Source organism: Maniola hyperantus, chromosome 14 (genome assembly GCF_902806685.2).
Source record: "Maniola hyperantus chromosome 14, iAphHyp1.2, whole genome shotgun sequence".
NCBI lineage: Eukaryota > Metazoa > Arthropoda > Insecta > Lepidoptera > Nymphalidae > Maniola > Maniola hyperantus.
In genome coordinates, this window is record NC_048549.1 from 11,998,311 (window position 1) to 12,021,363 (window position 23,053).

At 40.2% G+C, this 23,053-nt stretch overlaps 1 protein-coding gene across 1 annotated transcript; it reads left to right on the top strand.

Moving 5' to 3' along the window:
- Nucleotides 1-274: 274 nt before the first annotated feature.
- Nucleotides 275-22,512, top strand: LOC117988346 (ciliary microtubule inner protein 2B-like). Its single transcript, XM_034975477.2, has 5 exons — nucleotides 275-466; nucleotides 19,327-19,428; nucleotides 20,469-20,621; nucleotides 20,938-21,134; nucleotides 21,737-22,512. The coding sequence occupies exons 1-5, from the start codon at nucleotides 396-398 to the stop codon at nucleotides 21,967-21,969; spliced, it is 756 nt and encodes a 251-aa protein (XP_034831368.1). The 5' UTR covers nucleotides 275-395; the 3' UTR covers nucleotides 21,970-22,512.
- The last annotated feature ends 541 nt before the right edge of the window (nucleotides 22,513-23,053 follow it).

Sequence of the window (23,053 nt, forward strand, 5' to 3'; positions counted from 1 at the left end):
GGAACCACTTAAGTAACCTACCCCACCTACCCATTAAATATTAAGGTAAGTACCTACAATATGTCGACTAACGCAACAAAGCTAAGCTATCACGACGCGCGACGCCACCCTATATTTTCTGTAAACAACTAGAAATAAATACACGTAAGTTCCATAGCTTGCGTGCGCAAACTTCCCAGCGTAACGTAGCCTACGAAGCCTTCAGGCGCCTGTAGGTAGATATGTCCACCGTAGAACGTAGTAGATAACTTACGTATAAGTTAGTAACAAACACACTCCCTTCGCGGGCAAACGCGACCGCTGCCATGCCGTGTTTACGATAACATAAACTTATGTTTACGATAACATAAAAATAAACAAAATTATTAAAATATAAACAAGAGTTTAAACAGAAAATGTGGGTGGATGTTAGCGGTAGGGAGAGGCAGAATTATTTATCGGCTGCTAATGGATCATTTATTCCTGGGTAAGTAAAATTCTGCCATTTATAGCAAGCGTTTAGTTACTTACTATTACAATCTAAACCTGGGTGAATTATAAATTTCCATTTTATGTAAACGAACAGCCAAATTCGTAATTTTGTGACTCCCTGTTAGCGTTAGGGAAAGGTCAAAGATATTATAAAACTCCAGAGAGGCAAAGCCCAAAATAGGTACAAATGTTACCTCCCCGATTGCCATCTCGACCTGTCGCGTACTATACATACTACAATTGTAGCAACGTTATATAGACAGACTACATAGATATTTGCGCGGGGTTAATGCACCTTTTGAACCTAGTCACTTTAGCCCGTCTCCAAAGCTGAAATCTTTTCTGAACCGAATTTCAGCAAAATCGGTTTAGCAGTTAGCCATTAAAAGGTAAAATACCGACGGAAAAAGAGACAGACATAGTTCAGTATTTAGACAATAGTATACCTAAATACTTACATACTGATGAGGATTATACCTAATAAAATATCATCGTCATCATCATCATCAACCAATAGACGTCCACTGCTGGACATAGGTCTCTCGTAGGGACTTCCACGCGCCACGGTCTTGCGCCGCCTGAATCCAGCGGCTCCCTGTGACTTGTCTGATGTCGTCCGTCCACCTAGTGGGGGGGTCTTCCAAGCTGCGCCTTCCGGTGCGAGGTCGCCATTCCAGCACCTTGGGACCCCAACTTCTATCGGTTTTCCAAACTATGTGTCCTGCCCATTGCCACTTCAGCTTCGCAACCCATTGAGCTTTGTAGTTCTCCTACGGATCACCACATTTCTGATTTGATCACGTAGAGAAACTCCAAGCATAGCTCTCTCCATCGCCCACTAAGTGACTCTGAGCTTTCTTATGAGGCCCATATAGTTAGCGGCCATGTTTTGGATCCATATCATTAGATAATATAATCTGCACTTCAAATTGCCGACGTATTTGTTTACCTAAATGGAAATTTCTATGTGGCCGAGAGTCGTTAGTCGTGGAAAATATTCGGAAAACTCGCTCTCGGTGGATAGCGTGCGGGAATTTATCATGCGACATGAACAAGACAAATTCTTATGAAACATGCTTTGAATAATCTTTCTGATTTGCTAACGTCGTAGTTCGCTTAGTGGTTCTACAGCGAAGAGATCGTAAGGTTCAAATCCTTAGCAATTACTTAGATACCTCGAGTTATCTATTATTAAGATAATTTACTACCCCTAAATTCCACGAGGGAATAAAAAGAAGTTTAAAATATAGAAAGAGCGCGCAGATTATTTATAAATCCATACTAATACTATAAATGCGAAAGTGTGTGTCTGTCAGTGTATGTCTATCTGTCTGTCTGTCTGCTAGCTTTTCACGACTCATCAGTTTAACCGATTTTGATGAAATTTGGTACAGAGTTAGCTTACATTCCGGGTAAGGACATACGCTACTTTTTATCCCGGAAAATTAAGGAGTTCACACAGGATTTTTAAAAACCTAAATCCACGCGGACGAAGTCACGTACATCGTCTAGTCATAATATAAAGGGATCGTGAATTCAATTTCTGGATCAGCAGTTTTCTATCATTTAAAATACTTAAGTAGGTACCTACTTATTTGGATTTTTGTTTTTCCCATGACTTCATTCCGAATACGGTACAACCATACACGCATCGTGATGATTGATGACCTCAGATTAATCATAAAATCTATCGTGGAATCATTGAAGCGCAACTTTAAAAATTAAAAAAAAATTAGCACAATAGCAAATTGGTTCACAGTATACTTTTTCATTGTTATTGTACCTAACCGGCCTTTGAATTTTTACTGGTATTACAATTCAATATAATAAGTACCTACCCATAGGTATACAAGTAACGACTATGAATTTTATTTTCGGGGGAACACCCAAAAAAGACCGGAAATTGAGCTATTTAGCGTAAATATCCGGTACAAGGGTATGAAGCCTCACAAAACCCTGTCATCATGACTATCCGATCTGACAAACATAACAAATGCTTAGTCAGCCGAATAACCGAATTATGGACCTATGTATAAGTAATAAATTATTCGGTTGTAGGTACAGTGCGCAACAAAAGTGATGAACATCGATCCTTAGAAGGAGATAGCAGATTTGTAGAGCACTGTCTCGGTCGTTGATGGTTGAGACCGACAAAACGTCATATGGGTATGGGTGACATAGACAACGCTCTACAAACCTGAAATGTCATTCTAAAGGCCGATGTTCATCACTTTCGGCCGCGTGCTGTACCGACAACGTAGTCATACACTCAATAGTTGCGAGTCGCGAGTCAAGTTGATAACTTTTCTTCTTGATAACTTTATCCTACATGTTCTTGTATCTCGCTATAGTACCGAGCATTGATGAACCTTAGGCCCAGTACAGCGGTGGATATCTAAGTTGATAATGATGATGATGACGTAAAAATTTAAAATACTTTTACCTAAGTATCTATTTTTGAAAGGTGAAAGCTACAATGTACGGGTCTACAGCTACAATCTAGTCGCGACCAGAGACGCACCGAACAAAAGTAATTCTATCAACAGATAGTGAAACTGAATCGCTCATTGTTCCCACGATCTCGATTCGCTTCGATTATTGTCCAGCCCAGTGTGTGGAATTACATAGGTAGGTACCAATAACATGGCTGGAACTTACATAACACTGTGCTACAGCCTACAGGTAGTCTTTTCTCATTTATACTTAGCTATGATGATCAATAAAAATACAACCGTAGCCGGCAAGAAATATTGTACATCGGCGACACCGGCCTTTAGAAAGACGTTTCGGCTTCGTAGAGCGTTGTCTCTGTCACTCATACCTATGTGACGTTTTGTCGATCTAAACGACAGAGACAACGCTCTACAAAGCCGCTATCTCTTTCTGAAAGTCGATGTTCACTATCTTCTGAAGCGTACTGTATTATTAGTCTCTTTTCTTTTCGGTAGAACCGGTGGGTGGTGATCATCGGTGATACAGTCTACCTAGATGAAAAAATCTTTTCATTTTTATGTATTTACTAAAGCTGCTTTTTAAATGAAAAACAACCTTTAAACAAAAATAAGTAATAACCCATTCCATTCAAAGATTTTTCGGTTTCCTCGAATAGGGAATAACTATTAGGCATCTATTACTTAGTAATACCTACCTAATGTAAAAATATAAGGATATCAAAGATTAATTATTAACACTCGTTTTGTGAAAAACGCTATAAGTACCTACTTACCAAAGAATTTTCAACTATTAATATACTGAATTGTTACTTACTTTCTAAATCCATGGTACTTACCTACTTCATCATCGTTTCATCGGCGCTTTTCGTAAATAGATCGATCGAATTAAACTGTATAAACATTTCTCGACGTGCGTCGAGTCGTTACTATAATTATTCAACTTTTTAATACGTTTGTAGATAAATAATATGTACCTACGTGAAAGAAAAGTACCTACTTAATGATCTAATAAGCAATTGAATTATTCGTAAGTACCTAGTCTGTCGTTGGAACTAGCTTAGGTCCCACTTGAAATCCGATCTTCGCGTGGTCGTCACGTGGCAATTGGCAGTTATAGCTTGGAAACTGGTTGACCGTGACAGACATAACTGTAACAAGACACGATGTAACGTTACTCTTAATCTTTATTTATAGCTGATTTTTCATTCAATTTATAAGTATTATTAAAGCCTGAACTCACATCTGGGCATAGGCATTCAAAAAGAACGAATTAAGTACCGTTTCTTCTAAAGAAGTACGATACGAAATTCCACACTTTTGCCTAAATTACACTAAGAAATCTCATCTTTTTGAAAATCGCATATGTCATCTGCCAAAAGGGGTAGGTATGATGCTAGGTGAAATTGGGTCTAAAACTAAGGAGAGATACAAAATTACAAGGCGAATGCGAACCCGTTGGTCCTTGAAAACGATGCGGTCTCAACATGCTGGAATGGTGACCTTGCAACGGAAAGTGCTGAAAAAGCTGGATGAGCTCACACTAGGTAGGTATAGGAGGAACCGCTATACCTGCACAAGCAGTGGCATGCAGTTCATAGAGGCATAAACGCACTGCTTACCCTCATTGTAATAAATCAATGCTTTCATTTTAACCTGCCGTAAAATAAGTTCATACCTAAATGCATACCCTGGCTTGAACTCCTGTGCACAGTGGCGTGCACAGGAGTCATGGCACAAAAGCAAAGTCAGGAAATCTGTACCGAGACGTACTTAGCAGCGGGGTCTTTTCTGTAGCCTCCATGCCCGGGTTTGACGCGGGGGAAAATGCTTCCCCGATGCTGAATATTTTTAAACCTCGTGTCGGCCTGGCATAGATCCTCGTGGTCTTATTCAGGTGTTGGGTCCAGCAGGGTCTTTACGCTATAGGCACGCTACTTACCATACGCGGGGTGTTGTAGAGTCTGGCAATGGTTTGGCTATCTTCACCTTCAAGCTGTTGCGGGTGTCGAAAGTCGACAAAAATCAATCAATTGGAGAAATTACATTTTATTCGAAAAAATTACGACAATTAAATCGTTTGTCGTGAATTTCTCCACCTACCCATAGTAAGTATACATACTTACCTACCATGGTAAACCGTTTGTAGGTAGGTACGTTAATTTATGTAATGTTGATGCCAAGGTTATGTCGGCAACGTTTAACCCCTGTGACACTGGAAAAAACGTAAAAAATTTAGATTATTATCGTTTGGAAATCAAATAGGTAGGTACTGTCTATATAATATACTACTTAATATAGGTAGTAGGTACTAATATTATAAAGAGGTAAAGTTTGTAAGTTTGTTTGTAGGAAGTAATCTCTGGAACTACTGAATCGATTTTAACAATTCTCCCACCAGTAGAAAGCTACATCATTCCTGAGTGGCATAGGCTATACTTATTTTATTTTCAAAAAAATTAGAGATCCCTACGAAAATTGTAATAAGCTACCCGTGCGAAGCCGGAGCGAGTAGCTAGTATAGGTATAAATAGATAAGTTTGTAGTTATGATTCTGTGCCAGGTGGGTTATATTATATTTTTGTGGGGAACTTTTGAAATTGTATTAAGCAAAACAGGATCCCTAACCTAACATAACAACTAGGTAGGTACCTACTTATCTACAATCAAAATATTGATTAGAATAGAGTATTGATAAAATGATTTTATCATTAATTGGAGGTATTTTCACTGTCACTAAGAACCAACTTTCGGAACTAGAAGGTAACCCGTAGCATGCCCGTAGCCTTCCGCGGCCTATTATCAAGAAGGCAATCTCTACAATCATTAGGTTATCACAGGTTCGACGTAGCAAGGCCGCAATCGTTTCGTTCCTAGCACTAACGGCGCTATCTACACACTCAACCCATAAAATAATGGTTATGTCCAATTGAACCTTCACTCATTACAGTACCTACGCGGCAGAAAATAACGTAGATCGACCTTTAGAAGGAGACTAGCTAATGCCCGGGGCTTCGCCCGCTCGGATTTAGGCTTTTAAAAATCCAGTGGAAACTTTTGTTTTTCAAGAATAAAAAGTAGCATATCCGTAGTAGGTAGCTCACCCCAGGTAGCAGAATGCAAGATAACTCAGTACCTAATTTTGAAAATTAATTATATAGATGATTCTTAAAAATCCCGTGGAATCACCACGATTTAGGAATGCAATTCCTTACAGCATCAGGACTGAGGAGTTGGGTCCTCGAGTTTAAAAAGTATTTTACTTGGCAGGTACCTCCAATATCTATTTAATATTTGTAACTGACAGTTTAAAAATCCTATCAGTTTTGGTGTTCAGGTCCCGTACAGCATCAGGATTGAGGAGTTGGAATCAATTTTTTTTTGTGGGACAATGTTGCAAAGTTTCTCTATCGATATCGATCGATAAAAAATTACGCAAATCGTTTCAAAAAATCTCGGAGATTTCGGTTCCCGGAACTCCAGCTCCTTATTTGAAAGTCAGTTAAAAAAACCTATGTTACTTCTTGGTTGATTCTTTATCTGTGAAAGTTCCGTCAAAATAGGTTCAGTCGTTACGAAGATAAGCCCGTTCAAACAGACAGACAGACAAAAATTTTAAAAGCGTGTGATTCAGTTATGTTACAGTGTAGTTCTTTCGAAATTACAGACAGACACTTCAATTTTATTTATTAGTATAGAGTATAGATGAAGACTACTTGACTATGAACTAGATACTTAAGGTAGATACCCATCTGGAAATAACACTTCATCATCATTCACACTGTGACATTCATTTCATTGGATAATGATACCATGTAGGCTGGTCATATAACTCTATGATGATGAAGATACCTACTCAGGAATCACTTTAAATATACCTTTTTTAATAAACTTTCCTTATTATAAATATAACTTGTAATTAGGATACTTACCTACCTAATATAATTGTTAGATATTATCTAGATACAGAATTAAGTATTGTTTCTGTTATACTAGTATTTGTTAAAAGAAGCTTATGCTCCCGACTTTGTCCGCGTGGACTACAAATTTCAAACCCCTATATCACCCCCTCAGGGTTTGAATTTTCGAAATCCTTTCTTAGCGGATGTTTACGCCATAATAACTATCTGCATGCCAAACAACCCGATCCGTCCAGTAGTTTGAGCTGTGCGTTGAAAGTCAGTCACCTTTTCCTTTTATATAAATAGATTAGGTCATAGGTGGTGCCCGCGACTTCGTTTGCTTGGATTAAGGTTTTCAAAAATCCCGTGGGAACTCTTTGCTTTTTAAAGTTAAAAAGTTGCCTATGCCACTTTTCGGGACGCAAGCTACCATCTGCTAAGCGGATGGTTTTTCGGGATAAAACGTAACCAATGTAGCTCTGTACCAAATTTCATCAAAATCTGTTAAACTGTTGGGCCATGAAAGCTAGCAGACAGACGGACAGACACACTTTCGCATCTATAATAATAGTATGGATTAACTAATCCGCCCAACTTTACTCTGATAAAATCTAATTTACCTACCTAACTATATGTATATAGGTACATAATAAACCTACCTATAGATATGTTACTTCTAGATATAATAGCTTTCTAATGGTGAAAGAATTATTAAAATCAGTTCAGTAGTTTCAGAGTTTATCAATTACAAACAAAGAAACAAATCTTTCCTCATTATAATATTATGTACTTATTAGTAAGTAAGTACCTAATAGTAAGTATACGAGTAGATAACAATATTGTAGTATTTATTGAAATGTACACTAGTAGGATAAAATATGTGCTAATTTAAATATTACGGATGACTATTTATTTATTAAGGGCGCGTGGGGCGGACTAACTCAGGAATAAATAAATTAACGCCTGTTATAAAATAAATCAGTTCCTGCAATACGCAACGCGGCATATTGCCACTTATTGCATCGTAGACGTAGTGAAAGAAGGAAGTTCCTGAAATACACTTAAATATTATAGAAAAGTGACTATTATCTCAGGGACAATTTAACTAGTTTTATTTTACACATATCTCTTAACTAAACTAAATGGGCAGGTCGAAATCTAGTGCTATCCTTTTCCGCAGGTAGCATTATGAAAGGGATAGCATACATTATTTAGACCTGTCACCTGTCACTTTAGAGATTGTGTACAACAGAATCAGCCACAATAATTCAATCTAGCTACATCTAACTAAACTATATAGAAAAGTTGTTACTACCGATTAACGCCCGTTTAATAGAAAACTAAGGAATTAATTCGAAAACTATATAACGGCAAGTCGCGCCGTACGTTCGGTTCCTGGCACATCCGTCGTTGCCTTACTTTGAATATACTCATATATACTTTACGTCTATCATCTAAAAGTCCCATTGTCACGATGCGTTTTGAAAATATGCATAGTTAGTTTTTAAAAATATAGGATCGAAAGTAGCTTAAATATAATTTCAGTATTAAAAATAAGTAGGTAAGTAAGATAATTTTCAATCATTCACTTTAGCCGTATAGTTAGGATTTTAGCTAAAACTGACTATTCAGTTGTAGCTAAAATCCCAACTTGAAAGCTGTAAGAAGAAAATATGATTTGACTTCAGTGTTTGAACTGTTTGAATAAACAGTTCAAACAAACTTCTTTTTAAAAATAGCTTTTTATTTCAGTTCCATTGTTCCTTAAAACGCTTAGTCTGCGGGAGTCCTTAGAACCTCCTCACCTACATTTAAAATAGGCTAAATACAAAATAGAACGCGTATTCGTGGTCTACCCTCGTTTGTCAGTTTACTAACTTTTAAATATCAGAAGTTTAATGCAAAATAATTATTTTATTTGCCTTGTAAAATAGCTTTGTTTTGGCTTAGCATTTACCTACTTCTTACTTACCTACCTAAGTAGATACCTACTTACTTCATAATGACCCAAAAGAGTCTTGGTGTCTGACATCAGAAGTTGGCACTTATGCCAATCTAGTTACGGTACTTTGGGATGCTTGCATGTCTATCCACGCAGGTTCCTCTATTCAGCCGTTTTCATATTAACCTTTGAATGTTCTTCTTATATTACTTACATTCGTTAATCCTTTCCCATCCAGTCCAAGTACTATCCAAGTTTCGAGAAACAGATTACAAAATTCTCCTTCGTCCACGAGGACTTCACAAGTTTCAAACCCCTATTTTATTTTTATTTAAATTTTCAAAACCCTTTCTTAACGGATGTCTACGTCATAATAGCTATCTGCATGCCAAACAACTCGATTCATCCAGTAGTTTGAGCGGTGCGTTAATAGATCAGTCAATCACTCAGTCAGTCAGTCAGCTTTTCCTTTTATATATTTAGACTTGCCTTACAGTGAGTTAGATATTAGAATTTAGGCATAACATTTAGCAAAGTTTAAAGTGGTTCACGTTAATTTCGGCCCGTGTCCCATTTTCCATCAATCAATTCCGCAGGCCTTGGCCAAAGCTCGCGTGTTTCTTGCCCCTTACATGCATAGCTACAATACAAACAATTGTATACGAATCTGACATTGAACCATATAAAAGCTTACAATCAAATTACATGAAAATTTAAATTTCGTTTTATTTTTGTCGAGAAACGATAAAAAAGCTTAATAAGTATTTTTTGTTGGATAGGTAAACCTCTCTACAGTCTACAGCTCGAAAATTGTGATTATCGTACTACTACAGTCAATTTTCTGATTGACTCTCTGAATTTTTGGTAGGTATTTATGCTACATCAAGCAAATAGGTGCGAGTAGCTTTTACGGTGAAGAAAAACATTATGAGGACGCCTGTACGCCTAAGGGTTCTCCATAATGGTCTCAAAGTTGTATGAAGTCTAACAGCATGCTGAACTATGGCTTAAACACTGTAGTGAGCCGGCGATGTGTTCAGCTTCAGATGATCAATAATAATGATGTTACAACCGTGCATTTTGACGACCTCCCTGGCGCAGTGGTGAGCGCTGTGGTCTTAATAGTGGGAGGTCCCGGGTTCGATTCCTGGCAGGGGTTTGGAATTTTATAATTTCTAAATTTCTGGTCTAGTCTGGTGGGAGGCTTCGGCCGTGGCTAGTTACCACCCTACCGGCAAAGCCGTGCCGCCAAGCGATTTAGCGTTCCAGTACGATGCCGTGTAGAAACCAAAGGGGTATGTATGGGTTTAATAAAAACTGCCATACCCCTTCCAGGTTAGCCCGCTATCATCTTAGACCGCATCATCATTTACTTTTTGTAGAATTTTGGATTGTACTTAATTAGCTGTCAAACTAGACTATCCGAATAAGCCCAAACACCTCTGGATACCAAAGTTTCAAATGAAAAGTCGCATCGTATAGCTTTTTAAAAGAAAAAATATCGTATCCTAAGTAAGTATATGTTGTTAACTAAATCTTTTTGATGTTTCATAACTGTTCAAAACATCTGCGGCTGTTTTACCCTAATAGCTAAACAAGAACAAACTTCGCGATGGTTGCCAACCGTCACGATTTTTTTTTACTTTTTCGTACGTTCCTACTCTATTAGTAAGATTTATATTTACTTATTCTACTTTTCACCTTAATGGCAGTGGTCTACCAGCCACAAAAAAGGATTAACTGAAAATATTCTAAAAGTGCAAACACACAGAAGGTAAAGTACGCGGCCAAAAGTGATGAACATCGATCTTTAGAAGGAGACAGCAGATTTGTAGAGCACTGTCTCGGTCGTATAGACCGACACAGCGTCATATGGGTATGAGTGACAGAGACAACGCTCTACAAAGATGAAAGATGAATAATCCTGAGATATAGGCTTAAAGTTGCTATAGTATATACTGAGAACCGATTAATTCACCAACGTAAAAAAGTCTTATCCAAGCGTAAATTTGATGTATTGGCAGGCTTTCAATACAAAAACTGTCATCACGCCAAATTTATACCTCGGTTAAACGTCACTCTTAGTTGTTCCAAAAATCGATATTTTTCAAAAAAAAAAATAAGGGATACATTTGAGGTGCCAACCCTTATTATAAGTATAACAGACATTTCCTACCGTGAGAGTTTGGACTGGTTTGATTTCCTCATTTCGTCTCTGAGAGTGGAGGAACAATGGGCCCTTTCGTAATGCCTCTCTTACTTTCCTTACTTTCTGTGATACATGCCTTCAGTTCTTATGATCGGCAATGTTTGCTTCATAATGGAAGATGTAAGTAATATTTATTCATATATTTTCTATAATATTATATAGATATTTCTATTTTTTCAGTAAGTAGATGATTATTATTATGGAATTTTCAATTTCTAAAAAAAAAAATTATAAATATGTTCAAAGAAGTATAAGTGATCCTCAAAATATAACAGAAAAGGGACGCATGACTTTAGAAAATATGAGGCCATCCATGCGAGGGAGATTACGGTCGTATTTTTTCGACATTTTGCAGGATAAATTTTTGAATTATTCAAAAACTATGATACATAAAAATAAATAAAAATCTGTTTAAGAATGCACAGGTGAAGACCTTTCATATGATATCCCACTTGATATAGTTATCTTACTTAGAAAATTGAAAATACTAGTTATTAGTTTATGACCACAATTTAATTTTTCTTGTGTGATGTAACCACAATAATTCACGGTTTTCAGATTTTTCCCCAAATGTCAGCTATAAGATCTACCTACCTGCCAAATTTCATGATTTTAGGTCAACGGGAAGTACCCCGTAGGTTTCTTGACAGACAGACAGACAGACAACAAATTGATCCTATAAGGGTTCCGTTTTTCCTTTTGAGCACAGCACGTACAGCAGTAGGTACTACTTAATTATGCGTAAAAACATATCTGGATACCCCCCCATACAAAAATTTGGTAAAAGGTTATGAGGACCGAAATTATAGAAATATTTTTTCTCTAAGATTTTTGATCTCGATTTGGGTTTTCAGGTGTAGCCGTTTGTCCACGTGATATGCATCCTTACCACACGCGCTGTGACGGTCGAACCTTATCACAACGTACTTGCAGTTCGCGTTTACAATACATCATAGGTAATGTCCGCGACAGGACACACCGGCGCGACGTAAAACGTTACAGTAGCGACAGCAACGCGACAGTAGTAGCAATTCGATAGTTCATCTGCTGTCTCTCTTCTTCTTCTTCTTATTTTGCTTTGTGTCTCTCTCTAGCCGGATGTTTGACAGCAATGATCGCGAGATTTACTGTCGTAAGCCGCGGGTTAGCGCGGGGAGTTGTGCGAGTGTGCGGGGCGTTCCCTCCCCGATTTCCATTTCGACCTGTCGCGTACTATAGGTATGCAGCTGCGTATCCAATATGAGATCTCAGCTCTATGCATTTGAAACTATGTACTATATACATAGAGTAGAACCTGCGAGCCTATCGAGGTGAAAAGAAACCATCACCACATACCTACCCAGCCATTATGAGGTGGGTAGGTACCTACTTGTATAGGTTACATCACGGAACAGAGTGGGTTACATTATAGTTGGCTGAACAAAGGATTTTTTACATTGTACCTACCTACCCAAAGTTGATAAACGAAAGATAAATTTAGAGCCTCAATAGCTCAACGGTTAGAGGAGCGGACTGAAATCTGAAAGTTCGCCGGTTCAAACCCCACGCGTTGCACTATTGTCGTACCTACTCCTAGCACAAGCTAGCGCTTAGTTGGAGGGGAAAGGGAATATTAGTTATCATTGGCTAATATTCTTTAAAAAACTAGGTTTTCAGTTTCAGTTTAGGTACGTAATAAATAAAATAAAAATAAAGATATTTTTTATTCAATCAAACTTTCACAAGTATTTTTGAATCGTCAGCTGCATCTACCACTGGTTCGGAATGCCTGTCCTACCGAGAAGATCTAATCTGATCTGACGTAAATCTACAATCTACATCTACTATACCTACTTAAAACTAATGTCTACATAAACGATATGTACCTAAGTATAACTAGGTACCAACATTAAATTCACAAACAATAATCTGATAATAACCTTGACCCTGAATGAACCCTATAAACTGAAACCCTATAAAGCTTATGTGTTAACTGTAACTTTATCCGTTAATAATTCATTAAGTATAATATATAATCGAGTCAACCGGGGACCCGAGACCTGGCAGCTACCTTGGCCAAAGAATTAGTTTGGCCATCCAAAGGGGTAATGCTGCCAGCATCTTGGGTACAATGCCTCGCAGCGGTGGTCTCGATGAGGTTTTAGATTTAAGTTTATTAATAGTTTATTTGTTATCCATAGGTCATTATATTATATATTAAAATAAAGGAGAAACCAAATTAAAAAAAAAATTAAGTAGGTATAATGTTTTAGTTTTTATAGTATATCCTAGAGCTTTCAAAAGATCGCTGCTAAATACCTATACCTACTTACCTACTTATAGGTTTTCACTCAAAACATACCTACATAATTTCAATATGTACCTAATGCAAAATGTAGACACATATATTTTAGTTTATACTTTCTTATATGGAGGGCAGGGCATTCCAAATTCCGAACCAATATGGTTAATTTACTTCACGGTTTATAAACATTTTGTAAAAGCTTATTTTAATAAAAAAATATTTTTCTTATCCTTCCCTCTATCCAGGCTACACTTGCGGCTGGTCTCGTTGCGACTGTGATGGAAATTTACTTTTGGATGACCAAAATGGTTATTGCGTGACTTATGCCGAGTGTCCAGAATTTGCAACGAAGCCGTCTCGACGGAAAAATCGCCGGGGCACTGAGAAAAGGAAAGGTGGCCCGAGGAAACACCGCAAGTCTAAGAGAGTAGAGATACGAGAGGAAACTGAGCCTTTTAATGATAAATAGACCAGAAGTAGTTATAGATTAGGTTCGTATAGAGATTTGCGAGTGCTAAGAAAATTTGTAAAAGTTAAATAAAATTTCATTCCGAAAATTTCAGATTTCTTATTACACATCCCGGCCTTGTGGGCCTGTACCCCCTACCTACATATTTGTCTTATTTAGTTAAGATAGACCAGTTGAGATTTAAAATAGCATATATGTAGATAGATTTCAATATGTGACTTCGGAGTTATTGTATCCAAAGAAGGTATGGAGATGTTAAATCACAACGCATTTACTTAGGCTAAACTTGAAAGTTCTAAGGCTTCAGATTAGAATTTAGTTAAACTAAATAACATTTTGTTTACTTAGTAAACAGCTATACCTATACGTTTAATTTTTCCATGATTTCTCTGAAAAAATAAGCATGTTATTAAAGATTTTCCTGTTTACTTAATGTTACAAAAGCGTACCATCATGTCCATTGTAATCAATGAATCGGTGCGATGAAGACGATGAAAATGGTTCTTGTGTTCTGTTTCTATATACGGTTTACGAATGCCGTGTATTATGCTACAATCGGAAAACCAGGGTGCATAATGTTTAATCATACTTGTGAGTAACTGTTTTATTTATCTACACCTACTACTTTACACAATCTAAACTACCTAGCTCTAGCTACTACATCGGACACCCTCTACTCCAGATAAAATCAAACGAGTAGCAGGGCGTACAGGAAGTCCCTTCACGCGATTTGTTTCCAGCAATGGACGGCCGTTGAAGGAATTTTCGAAATGTGACGAAAATAGCATCGTCAAAAATTTTCATTCTTTATCACGATTTTCCCTTTTCACTTTGGAGGTTTACTAAAAAGCGCATACAGACAGACAGGTTGACAATTTTTTTTTTTAAAATACCGTTTTCAAAACATTCACAGTTAATATAATTAATGTATAAAACGGGTACATACCACAATTAATTTTTGTTTTTATTTGTCGATATTTCAACCCAATTGCACGGGTCGTGGTCACGACGGGACCCGTTTTATACATTAAAATATGTCGTTAAACCACCAAATAAAATCATTAATTCATTGTTAACTTTTTTGATGTACCTACCTACCTACTTAGTGCTTTTGTACAGTGTACTTAGTTACATATTATATTTGATCCAGTTAGGACAATTTTATTATACTCGTAAGTAGATATAGTAGGTATTGATACCTGTATTAATTTTCACCAGGCGTTGATGAATGCCCAGAGAATATGCACAGAGTGAACAGCGAATGTCGTCCGACACCGTCGCAAAGGACGTGCGACGAACCTGTCGCGACGTCCATGGGCGTCATTTGCCAGTGGTCGCGTTGCGACTGCGACTTTCCGTTTGTTCTACATTTACCTTCTGGATATTGTTTCGCTTATGAGGACTGCCCATAATTTGTAAACTAGGTAGTTGATGATAATAATTAAAATTTAATTTATTGAACTTGATTTTATTAATGCTTCTTTCCACTTCTACGCACATGCAAACTGTGGGGTCAACTCCCATTGGCGGTGTTCCCACTAGATTACGACATGGGGTTATTCAAGGGGCGGACCAGCAAATTCCTGAAAGGCTGGCTGTGGCTACGCATCGGCAGTTCCTCTGGTGCTGCAAAATGTTCATGAGCGGCGGCAATCGCTTAACATCCAGGTGACCCGACCCGATCTCTATTTAAAAAAACCTAATTTTAATTAGCTAAAAACAAATTTTTACTTTACTTCTTATATTTTAAAACACTTGATAGGTTAATAAATATAAATATCGATCACTAAAATATCTATAAAAAAAAATTCTATGATAGTATTGTGTTTTAAGGTAGAGTAGCTTATGCTCGCGACTTCGTCCGCGTGGACTACACAAATTTCAAACCCCTATTTCACCCCCTTAGGGGTTGATTTTTTTAAATCCTTTTTAGCGGATGTTTACGTTATAATTATAGTTATCTGCATGCCAAACAGCCCGATCCGTCCAGTAGTTTGAGCTGTGCGTTGATAGATCAGTCAGTCAGTCACCTTTTCCTTTTATATATTTAGATTAGTTTTCTATTACATTACATAACCATCTTCATCAGCTGATACCTAAATCTAATAAGTATAACGTATTTCCTGAGATTGCTGTTTGCTTTATCGAATATCATTTCCTCTGGCCCGTGATAAGAAATGAACTTTTGATGTTATCAAAACGTTGTGGATGAAATTGAAAACGTGTGATCTTTTCGGTTTAACGGTTTTATCGACAACTCTTTTACGAAATAGAAATATTCTTGCGATTTATAATCTAGATTCCGAGTCATATGGGGGTTTTAGGTGATAGGTTCATGAATATCTAAAAAATGTGACTGACGGTTCAACGTGGTCTCCGACTCCGAGTCATCCATCTCATCATCATCCGTCAGATAGTAGAAACCGATTTAGGGCGTGCCACAACTTTAGCCGGACGACATCAGACGATTCGCAGGGAGCCGCTGGATTTAGGCTGCGCAAGACCGTGGCGTGTGGAAGTCCCTACAAGTGACCTATGTCCAGCAGTTGACGTCTATCGGTTATTGATGATGATGATGATGACAACTTAAGACCTATTATCGTCCTCAAAATAATCTAAATTCAGATAACCATCAGGAATAGAACCTTTTATATTTAATTGGCATTGAAAACATATTGTGTCAGCAGGTAGACATAGTAGATCAGTGGAGGGACCGTGGGTCCCTCCACTGACTGAAACCCTTGACCCAGACTGTGTAGAGCGGATAGTCGATGTTCTTTTTCCCAGGGCCCAGAATAGCTCTTCTACTACCATGGAACTGCTAGAAGTCTGGTCAGAAGAACTAAACGTCTCGAAAGAGGAGCTGAAACGAGCGATTAGGCGTCTAGCAGCTGGTAATACTGCACCAGGCCCAGATGGCATACCAGGGCGTGCTTGGGTTTTAGCCCTAGAGGTTTTAGGATACAGGTTGAGACAACTGTTCAACAGCTGTCTTCGTTCGGGCATTTTTCCAACCGGCTGGAAACAAGCACGGTTAGTTCTCCTTAAAAAGGAAGGCAGACCTGCGGATTCTCCATCAGCTTACCGACCCATATGTCTCTTGGACGAAGTAGGCAAGTTGTTCGAGCGAATAATATCTGCCCGCCTCAGTGACCATCTGTCCCGTGTGGGCCCCGACTTATCTGAAAGTCAGTTTGGCTTCCGACAGGGGCGTTCAACAGTAGATGCAATCCTTCGTGTTCGCGATTCTTCTGAACGGGCTGTCCGGGGGGGTGGAGTGGCGTTAGCGGTGAGCTTAGACATTGTGAACGCCTTCAACTCCCTCCCTTGGACCTCTATAAGGGATGCTCTTACCTACTGCAATGTACCTCCATACCTGCGCAACATAGTAGGGGCGTATCTAAGCGACAGATCAATTATTTATACAGGGCGGGATGGTCTCACGCACAGGAGAGAAGTAAACTGCGGTGTTCCACAGGGCTCCGTATTAGGGCCTCTCCTGTGGAACCTGGCTTACGACGCAGTTCTTCGTGTTACTGTCCCGTCTGGTATAACTATAGTCTGCTACGCCGATGATACCATGGTGCTAGCCGAAGGCGACACATTTGAGGGGGCATTAAGGCTTGCAGAGGCCGGGGTGGCCTGCGTAGTGGGTAAAATCCACGAACTCGGACTTAAAGTAGCGCCTCATAAAACAGAGGCACTATGGTTCCACGGGCTACCCAGGCGTCTGGAACCACCCAGTTCGTTGATTCGCGTGGGTGACGTAGATGTCCAGGTAGGAAAATACTTAAAATATTTGGGTCTTACCTTGGACGGCAGATGGGGATTTGAAGAACATTTTGAGCGCCTTGTCCCCAGAATCCAAAAAGTAGTTGGTGCAATGCACGGTCTGCTGCCTAATCTCGGGGGGCCACGAGAAGGGGTTCGTCGACTTTACGCCGGGGTAGTACGATCAATAGCTCTCTACGGGGCGCCTGTATGGTCGCAAAGGCTTTCAGGTGTCCAGCGTCTCAGGAAGAAGCTAAATAGCGTACAGCGCAAGATAGCTATAAGGGTTGCACGTGGATATCGCACCATATCCTTCGAGGCGGCTACTATTCTGGCTCGTTTTCCGCCTCTGGATATATTGGCGGACATGGATGCGAGACTGTATACCCAGACCCGCGCAGTTTGCGAAAGGAGTGCAGGCGGGTTAAATACCGGAATTCTGCGACGGCAAGCGCACCGGCAAGCATTAGTAAATTGGCGCAAGCGTTTGGACGAGGAGAGAAACGCACGCCAACGCATTGTCGGTGCCATTCTACCAAACTTCGAAGCCTGGCTGGGGAGAAAACATGGCAGCGTAACCTTCAGACTGACGCAGGTACTTACCGGACATGGTTGTTTCGGTGAGTACCTGTGTCGGATCGGTCGCGAGATGACCCCGCGATGTCACCACTGTGAAGAGGACAGGGACTCCGCGCAGCACACGCTTGAAGAGTGCCCTACCTGGGAGTCCGAGCGGTGCACCCTGGTCGGCTGCATAGGGAGAGACTTGTCACCACCGGCTGTCATAGCGGCAATGCTGGAGGACAATGAAGCATGGCGGGCAGTGGTCTCCTTCTGTGAAACAGTAATGTTCAAGAAGGAGGCCGCCGAGCGGGTTCGCGAGCGAGCTGATCCTGCTCGAAGGCGGAGACATCAGGGCGGCATTGATCAACGTCCTGATCAGTCTAACCAATAGTCCCAGGCGCTAGGACTTCGAGGTCGCGACTAGCTGCACTTTCGCCAGGATGTGTCCAACGGGCGTCGCGCGAGGGAGGCACCGGCGTACGTTCTTTAGAGTTCCCGGAGCCTCTCAATAACGCGCGGAGGAGGGCCACCGAGGGGGTTTTAGTGGGTAGGAATCCCACATAACCCGATTGGGTATCTTTAGAAGATTTCCCCCTCGAAAAAAAAAAAAAAAAAAAAAAAAAAAGGTAGACATAGTAGATAGGTACCTACCTATGCTGATAATGTTCTCCCGCCTGAATTTCGCCCACGATGGTGGTGGCCATGATGGTGATGGTGGTGGTGGATGGTGGCGTCTCCGCGGGAGATATTGCAAACACTCTCTATTACTCTCAACTCATAGTCCGATGGGACGGCAATCTGACAAGTCCGGAGGGAGATCTGCCGCAGGACGGCTTTACGTAGCTACTCTCTAAATGCATCGCCAACTTCCTGCTCAGAGTTTCTGGATGGAAAACCCAATACATAACTATTTTTGACCCGATCCGGGTATCGAACCCGTGACCCAGTCATCCGAAGCTTAACTTGCTAACCACAAGACAAACGAGGCTGTCTAAAAATAATTAATTCCTAGCTAGATGCTAGATTCTCTTGACAATTCAAGAAGCACTTGTATCAGTTTATTTGAATAAAAGCTTTTCTATTTCTGTGCTTACCTACTATGCAACAGGTCGAGATGGCAATCGGGGAGGGAACACCCTGCACAGCCCCCGCGCTAAGCCAGTGCGGGCGAGCGCGGGTGACTGGTGAGCGGGGCATCCCCCGCCTCATACCCTGATTGCTATCTCAACCTGTCAACTACAAGTTACAATAAACTTGGTTCCAGATACACAGGACATTGCCCGCTACTGAAGTTTCGCTACGGAAAATGCTACGGTGACAACACGCGACAGATTCTCAAGGAAATCCGCTCTAAAGGATTGTTCAAGTAAGATAGTCTGATTTTTTTAAAAGAAAGTAGGTACTTGATGGACGGACAACATTGTTTTCTCAGAGTAGATTAAGTACCTACTATCAATCGTTTTACAAAATCCAGGTATAAACATGATACCGAAGAGCTACGGCCTCTACGAGCCGTAGAGCTATTGTAGCATAAAGTGGCAGCAAATCGTCAATCATAATCGAGTAGGTATACTTAGGTATATTTTGTACGATAGACCTTGTAACCTAGATTCTATGGTACAAGTAGGTACTTGCTGTTATTTGTACCTATCTATAAACTTGGAAAGTAAAACATCAAAGAGTAATTAATACCTATTAGGTATCAAAATCGTTAGAGCCGAGAGTAGGTAAATAAAATATATAAATCTGTTCCGGCTGTACTCACGTGTTTAGTCGACGAGAGTCCGTTCGCGCACGCGCCGCGGTTTTGACTGCGGTCCGTGCGTGCCGCTAGAGCCCGTTGTGAGGGTGGGTGGCGAATGGACTCCCTTGAAAAAGGACCCCAGGTGGGTTCGAAACTAGTCGGGCTTACGTCGACTAAGCACGTGAGTACAGCCGGAACAGATATTATTTAGAATGGAAATCGCTAAATCGCGTAGTTTAAACGCTAAAATATATAAAGTTTAAGATTCAATTAACTAATTGTACATTTTAGTACATTCAGTCAGTGTAGGCATCGATGTAGTGTAAGTAATTTCTTAAAATAGAGTTCCGTACCAAAATGGGGAAAAAGGAACCCTTACGCTGCGATTCTGTGTGCCCGTCTGTCATACCTAGCTTATATAATAAATATAGCTTATGTTGTTTCTTGATAGCCTTGACATAGATAGTGGCACATATTATAAGTTGTCCTACATGAAATAAAGATACCTGCAGTACGCGACAGGTCGAGATTGCAATCGCGGTGGGAACTGGGGTATGTGGGGTATCCCCCCGACTCATACCTCGATTGCCATCCCGATCTGTAGCGTACTATAACCTATGTTTTTTTTAATTTCATGAAGTAAAATAAGCATTAATTTCCAGCAAGCCACTGAAGTATAGGCCAGGAGACAACTACGAGATCGACAACATGCCGCGCCGCAACGCCCCCATGCACGACGTGTACGACGGCACCAGGCACAGGCAACCGGCTTACATGACCGGCTACACTGGATATGTACCTGGCATGAATTTCACGTAAATATATCATTGCACTAATGGTTAGGACGTCGGCCTTCTTTTCGGGAGGTCGAGGGTTCGATTCTGGGCCTTTAACTTATTTGTGCGCTTTAAGCAATTAAACACCACTTGACCACTTGCTTTAATGGTGAAGGAAAACATCATGAGGAAGCCTGAGTTCTCCATAATGTTCGCAAAGGTGTGTGAAGTCTGTCAATCTGCACTGGGCCAGCGTGGCGGCCTATACGAATAGGAGGCGAACGTCTTAACCACTAGGCTATAACGGCTCGTTAACTCCTATTAAGAAAGCTAAAATGACTTGCTTTTTCAACAGTTACGGCAAATCATACGGACGAGCAGCAGATGACTGCATGGCGGACTTCACAGCGAACCAAAGGGAATTACAACGCAAAGCAGACTTCAATCGCAGCTTCGTGAGATCTCGGAGCGCGCCGAAGATGGAAACTGTGCACTCCAGGGACGAGATCCGACGAGATTTGAGCAGATTTAGAGAGATCAACAAATACAAAGGTGAGATCATTATGGTAATGTTTGGAAGCCTTGAATGTCGGGGAAGTAGGGATAAGCGATTTTTAAAGCTCTTGGAATACTTCGATATCATTAGTGCATAGGTACCGCTCTGGCGCGCTCGGATTGGTCGTAAGGGTGGCTCCGACAGAATAGAATGAGAACAAAATTCACAGATAGAATGAAAAAAAGAAGATAAATTCTTCAAATAGAATGGATACATTCATTTTCCAACACAAGGCAAGAGCGAATAGGCATCTTCTAGGCAAGCGCGCTCCAACCTAGACCTAATCATTGCTCTGTTTCTCAGGCATGATTGACGTCAAGCGCAAGTCTGTATCTCACAGTTAAAAAAATATCACAATATTTTAAAATTTAAACTATGATACAACGAAATTAATACAGTTCTTGCAATTCACGTCGTATCGGTATTAGTAAGGTACACTGAATGTGTGCGTTTGCGAGCGCTTACTCGCGACTGATTGGTTGGACATGCACGCACACTTACGCAATGCCCGTGTATCCGACGTAACCACAAGTAAAGTCCACTCGCCTTCGTGAATTGCAAGAACTGTACCTACTTTGGTCTTTGTAATCCCTTTCAGAGAATACGATATCGCCAGAATTCCCACCCATAGCGGGATACACAGGCCACATCCCGCGGATAAAAGGCTCGGAAGCCTCCCTCAGCCAGCGCTACCACTGCGCCGCGAAGCGAGGTCTCGAGCTCATCAAGATGGAAAGAGAAAAAAGAAAGGAGCTCCAAAACGCGAACAGCAACATCAAAGCCATCCTCAAGGATCACGACAAGAAGTACTCCTACTGGAACTGGGGATAGCATACGGGGAGAAGGATGTTCTTCACCAAATGTCGATGAGCATTCTTCATTAGAGTTTATGGAATAGTATTAGAGAAATGAGTATTAGGTAGGTAAGTACGCGACAGGTCGAGATGGCAATCGGGGTATGAGGCAGGGGGGACGCACTGCACATCCGTACGTCACCCGCCTTATCCATTCGACATATTGCCATCTCGACCTGTCGCGTACTATATACATTCTTGTCTACAGTACAGTTTTCGTCTCAAAAGATTACCTATTCCTTGTAAAATTTAGGAATCTAAATAATATCTTGCGCCGCCTGATTCCAGCGGCTCCCTGTGACTTATTTGATGTCGTCTGTCCATCTAGGAGGGTCTTCCAACGCTGCGCTTTCCAGTGCGAGGTCGCCATTCCAGCACCTTGGGACCCCAACGTCTATCGGTTTTGCGAACCGATAGTAGGTATATAGGTACATAAGATCTATCTCGTTTTAATAAAGTCAGACTTTAGACACTGTTAAAACGAGACAGTGTTACATCCCTGACATAATTCTGTCTCATTTAAACTGAAACTTAAGTCTGGGCGAAGTCAAAGTTTGCTCGTTAGATCTTAGGCTGAGATCTATAGAGCGCACTTTGACTTTGCTGTCTTAAGATTGAGTTAAAACGGGACATATTTATGTGAGAGATAAAGCTGTCTCGTTTTTAGTCTGTCTTAAGTCTGAGCTAAGTCAGAGTGCGCTCTATAGATCTCACCCTCAGTCTAAGATCTCCGCCTGTTGAGTGCACATTGGACAGATTATTATAATTTATTATAATTCATACCTACAATACCGGATTTTTAAGTCGAAACCAAGCAAGCCCAATACATTGAAGGGTTCCTAGTAATCGAAACCGTCCAAGAAAAAGTATTATATTAAGTAGACATGAAGTCCACATATACCTATAACAGCTGTATATAGTCGATTTAAACAATATTGTGGCCAATCTTGTTGTACACAAACTCTAAATAAGGAGGTTTCCATGCAACGTTCGAGATATTTTTCATAGATGGCACTGAATACTTCCAACACTAAAAATAAAAAATAATACCTATATCTATA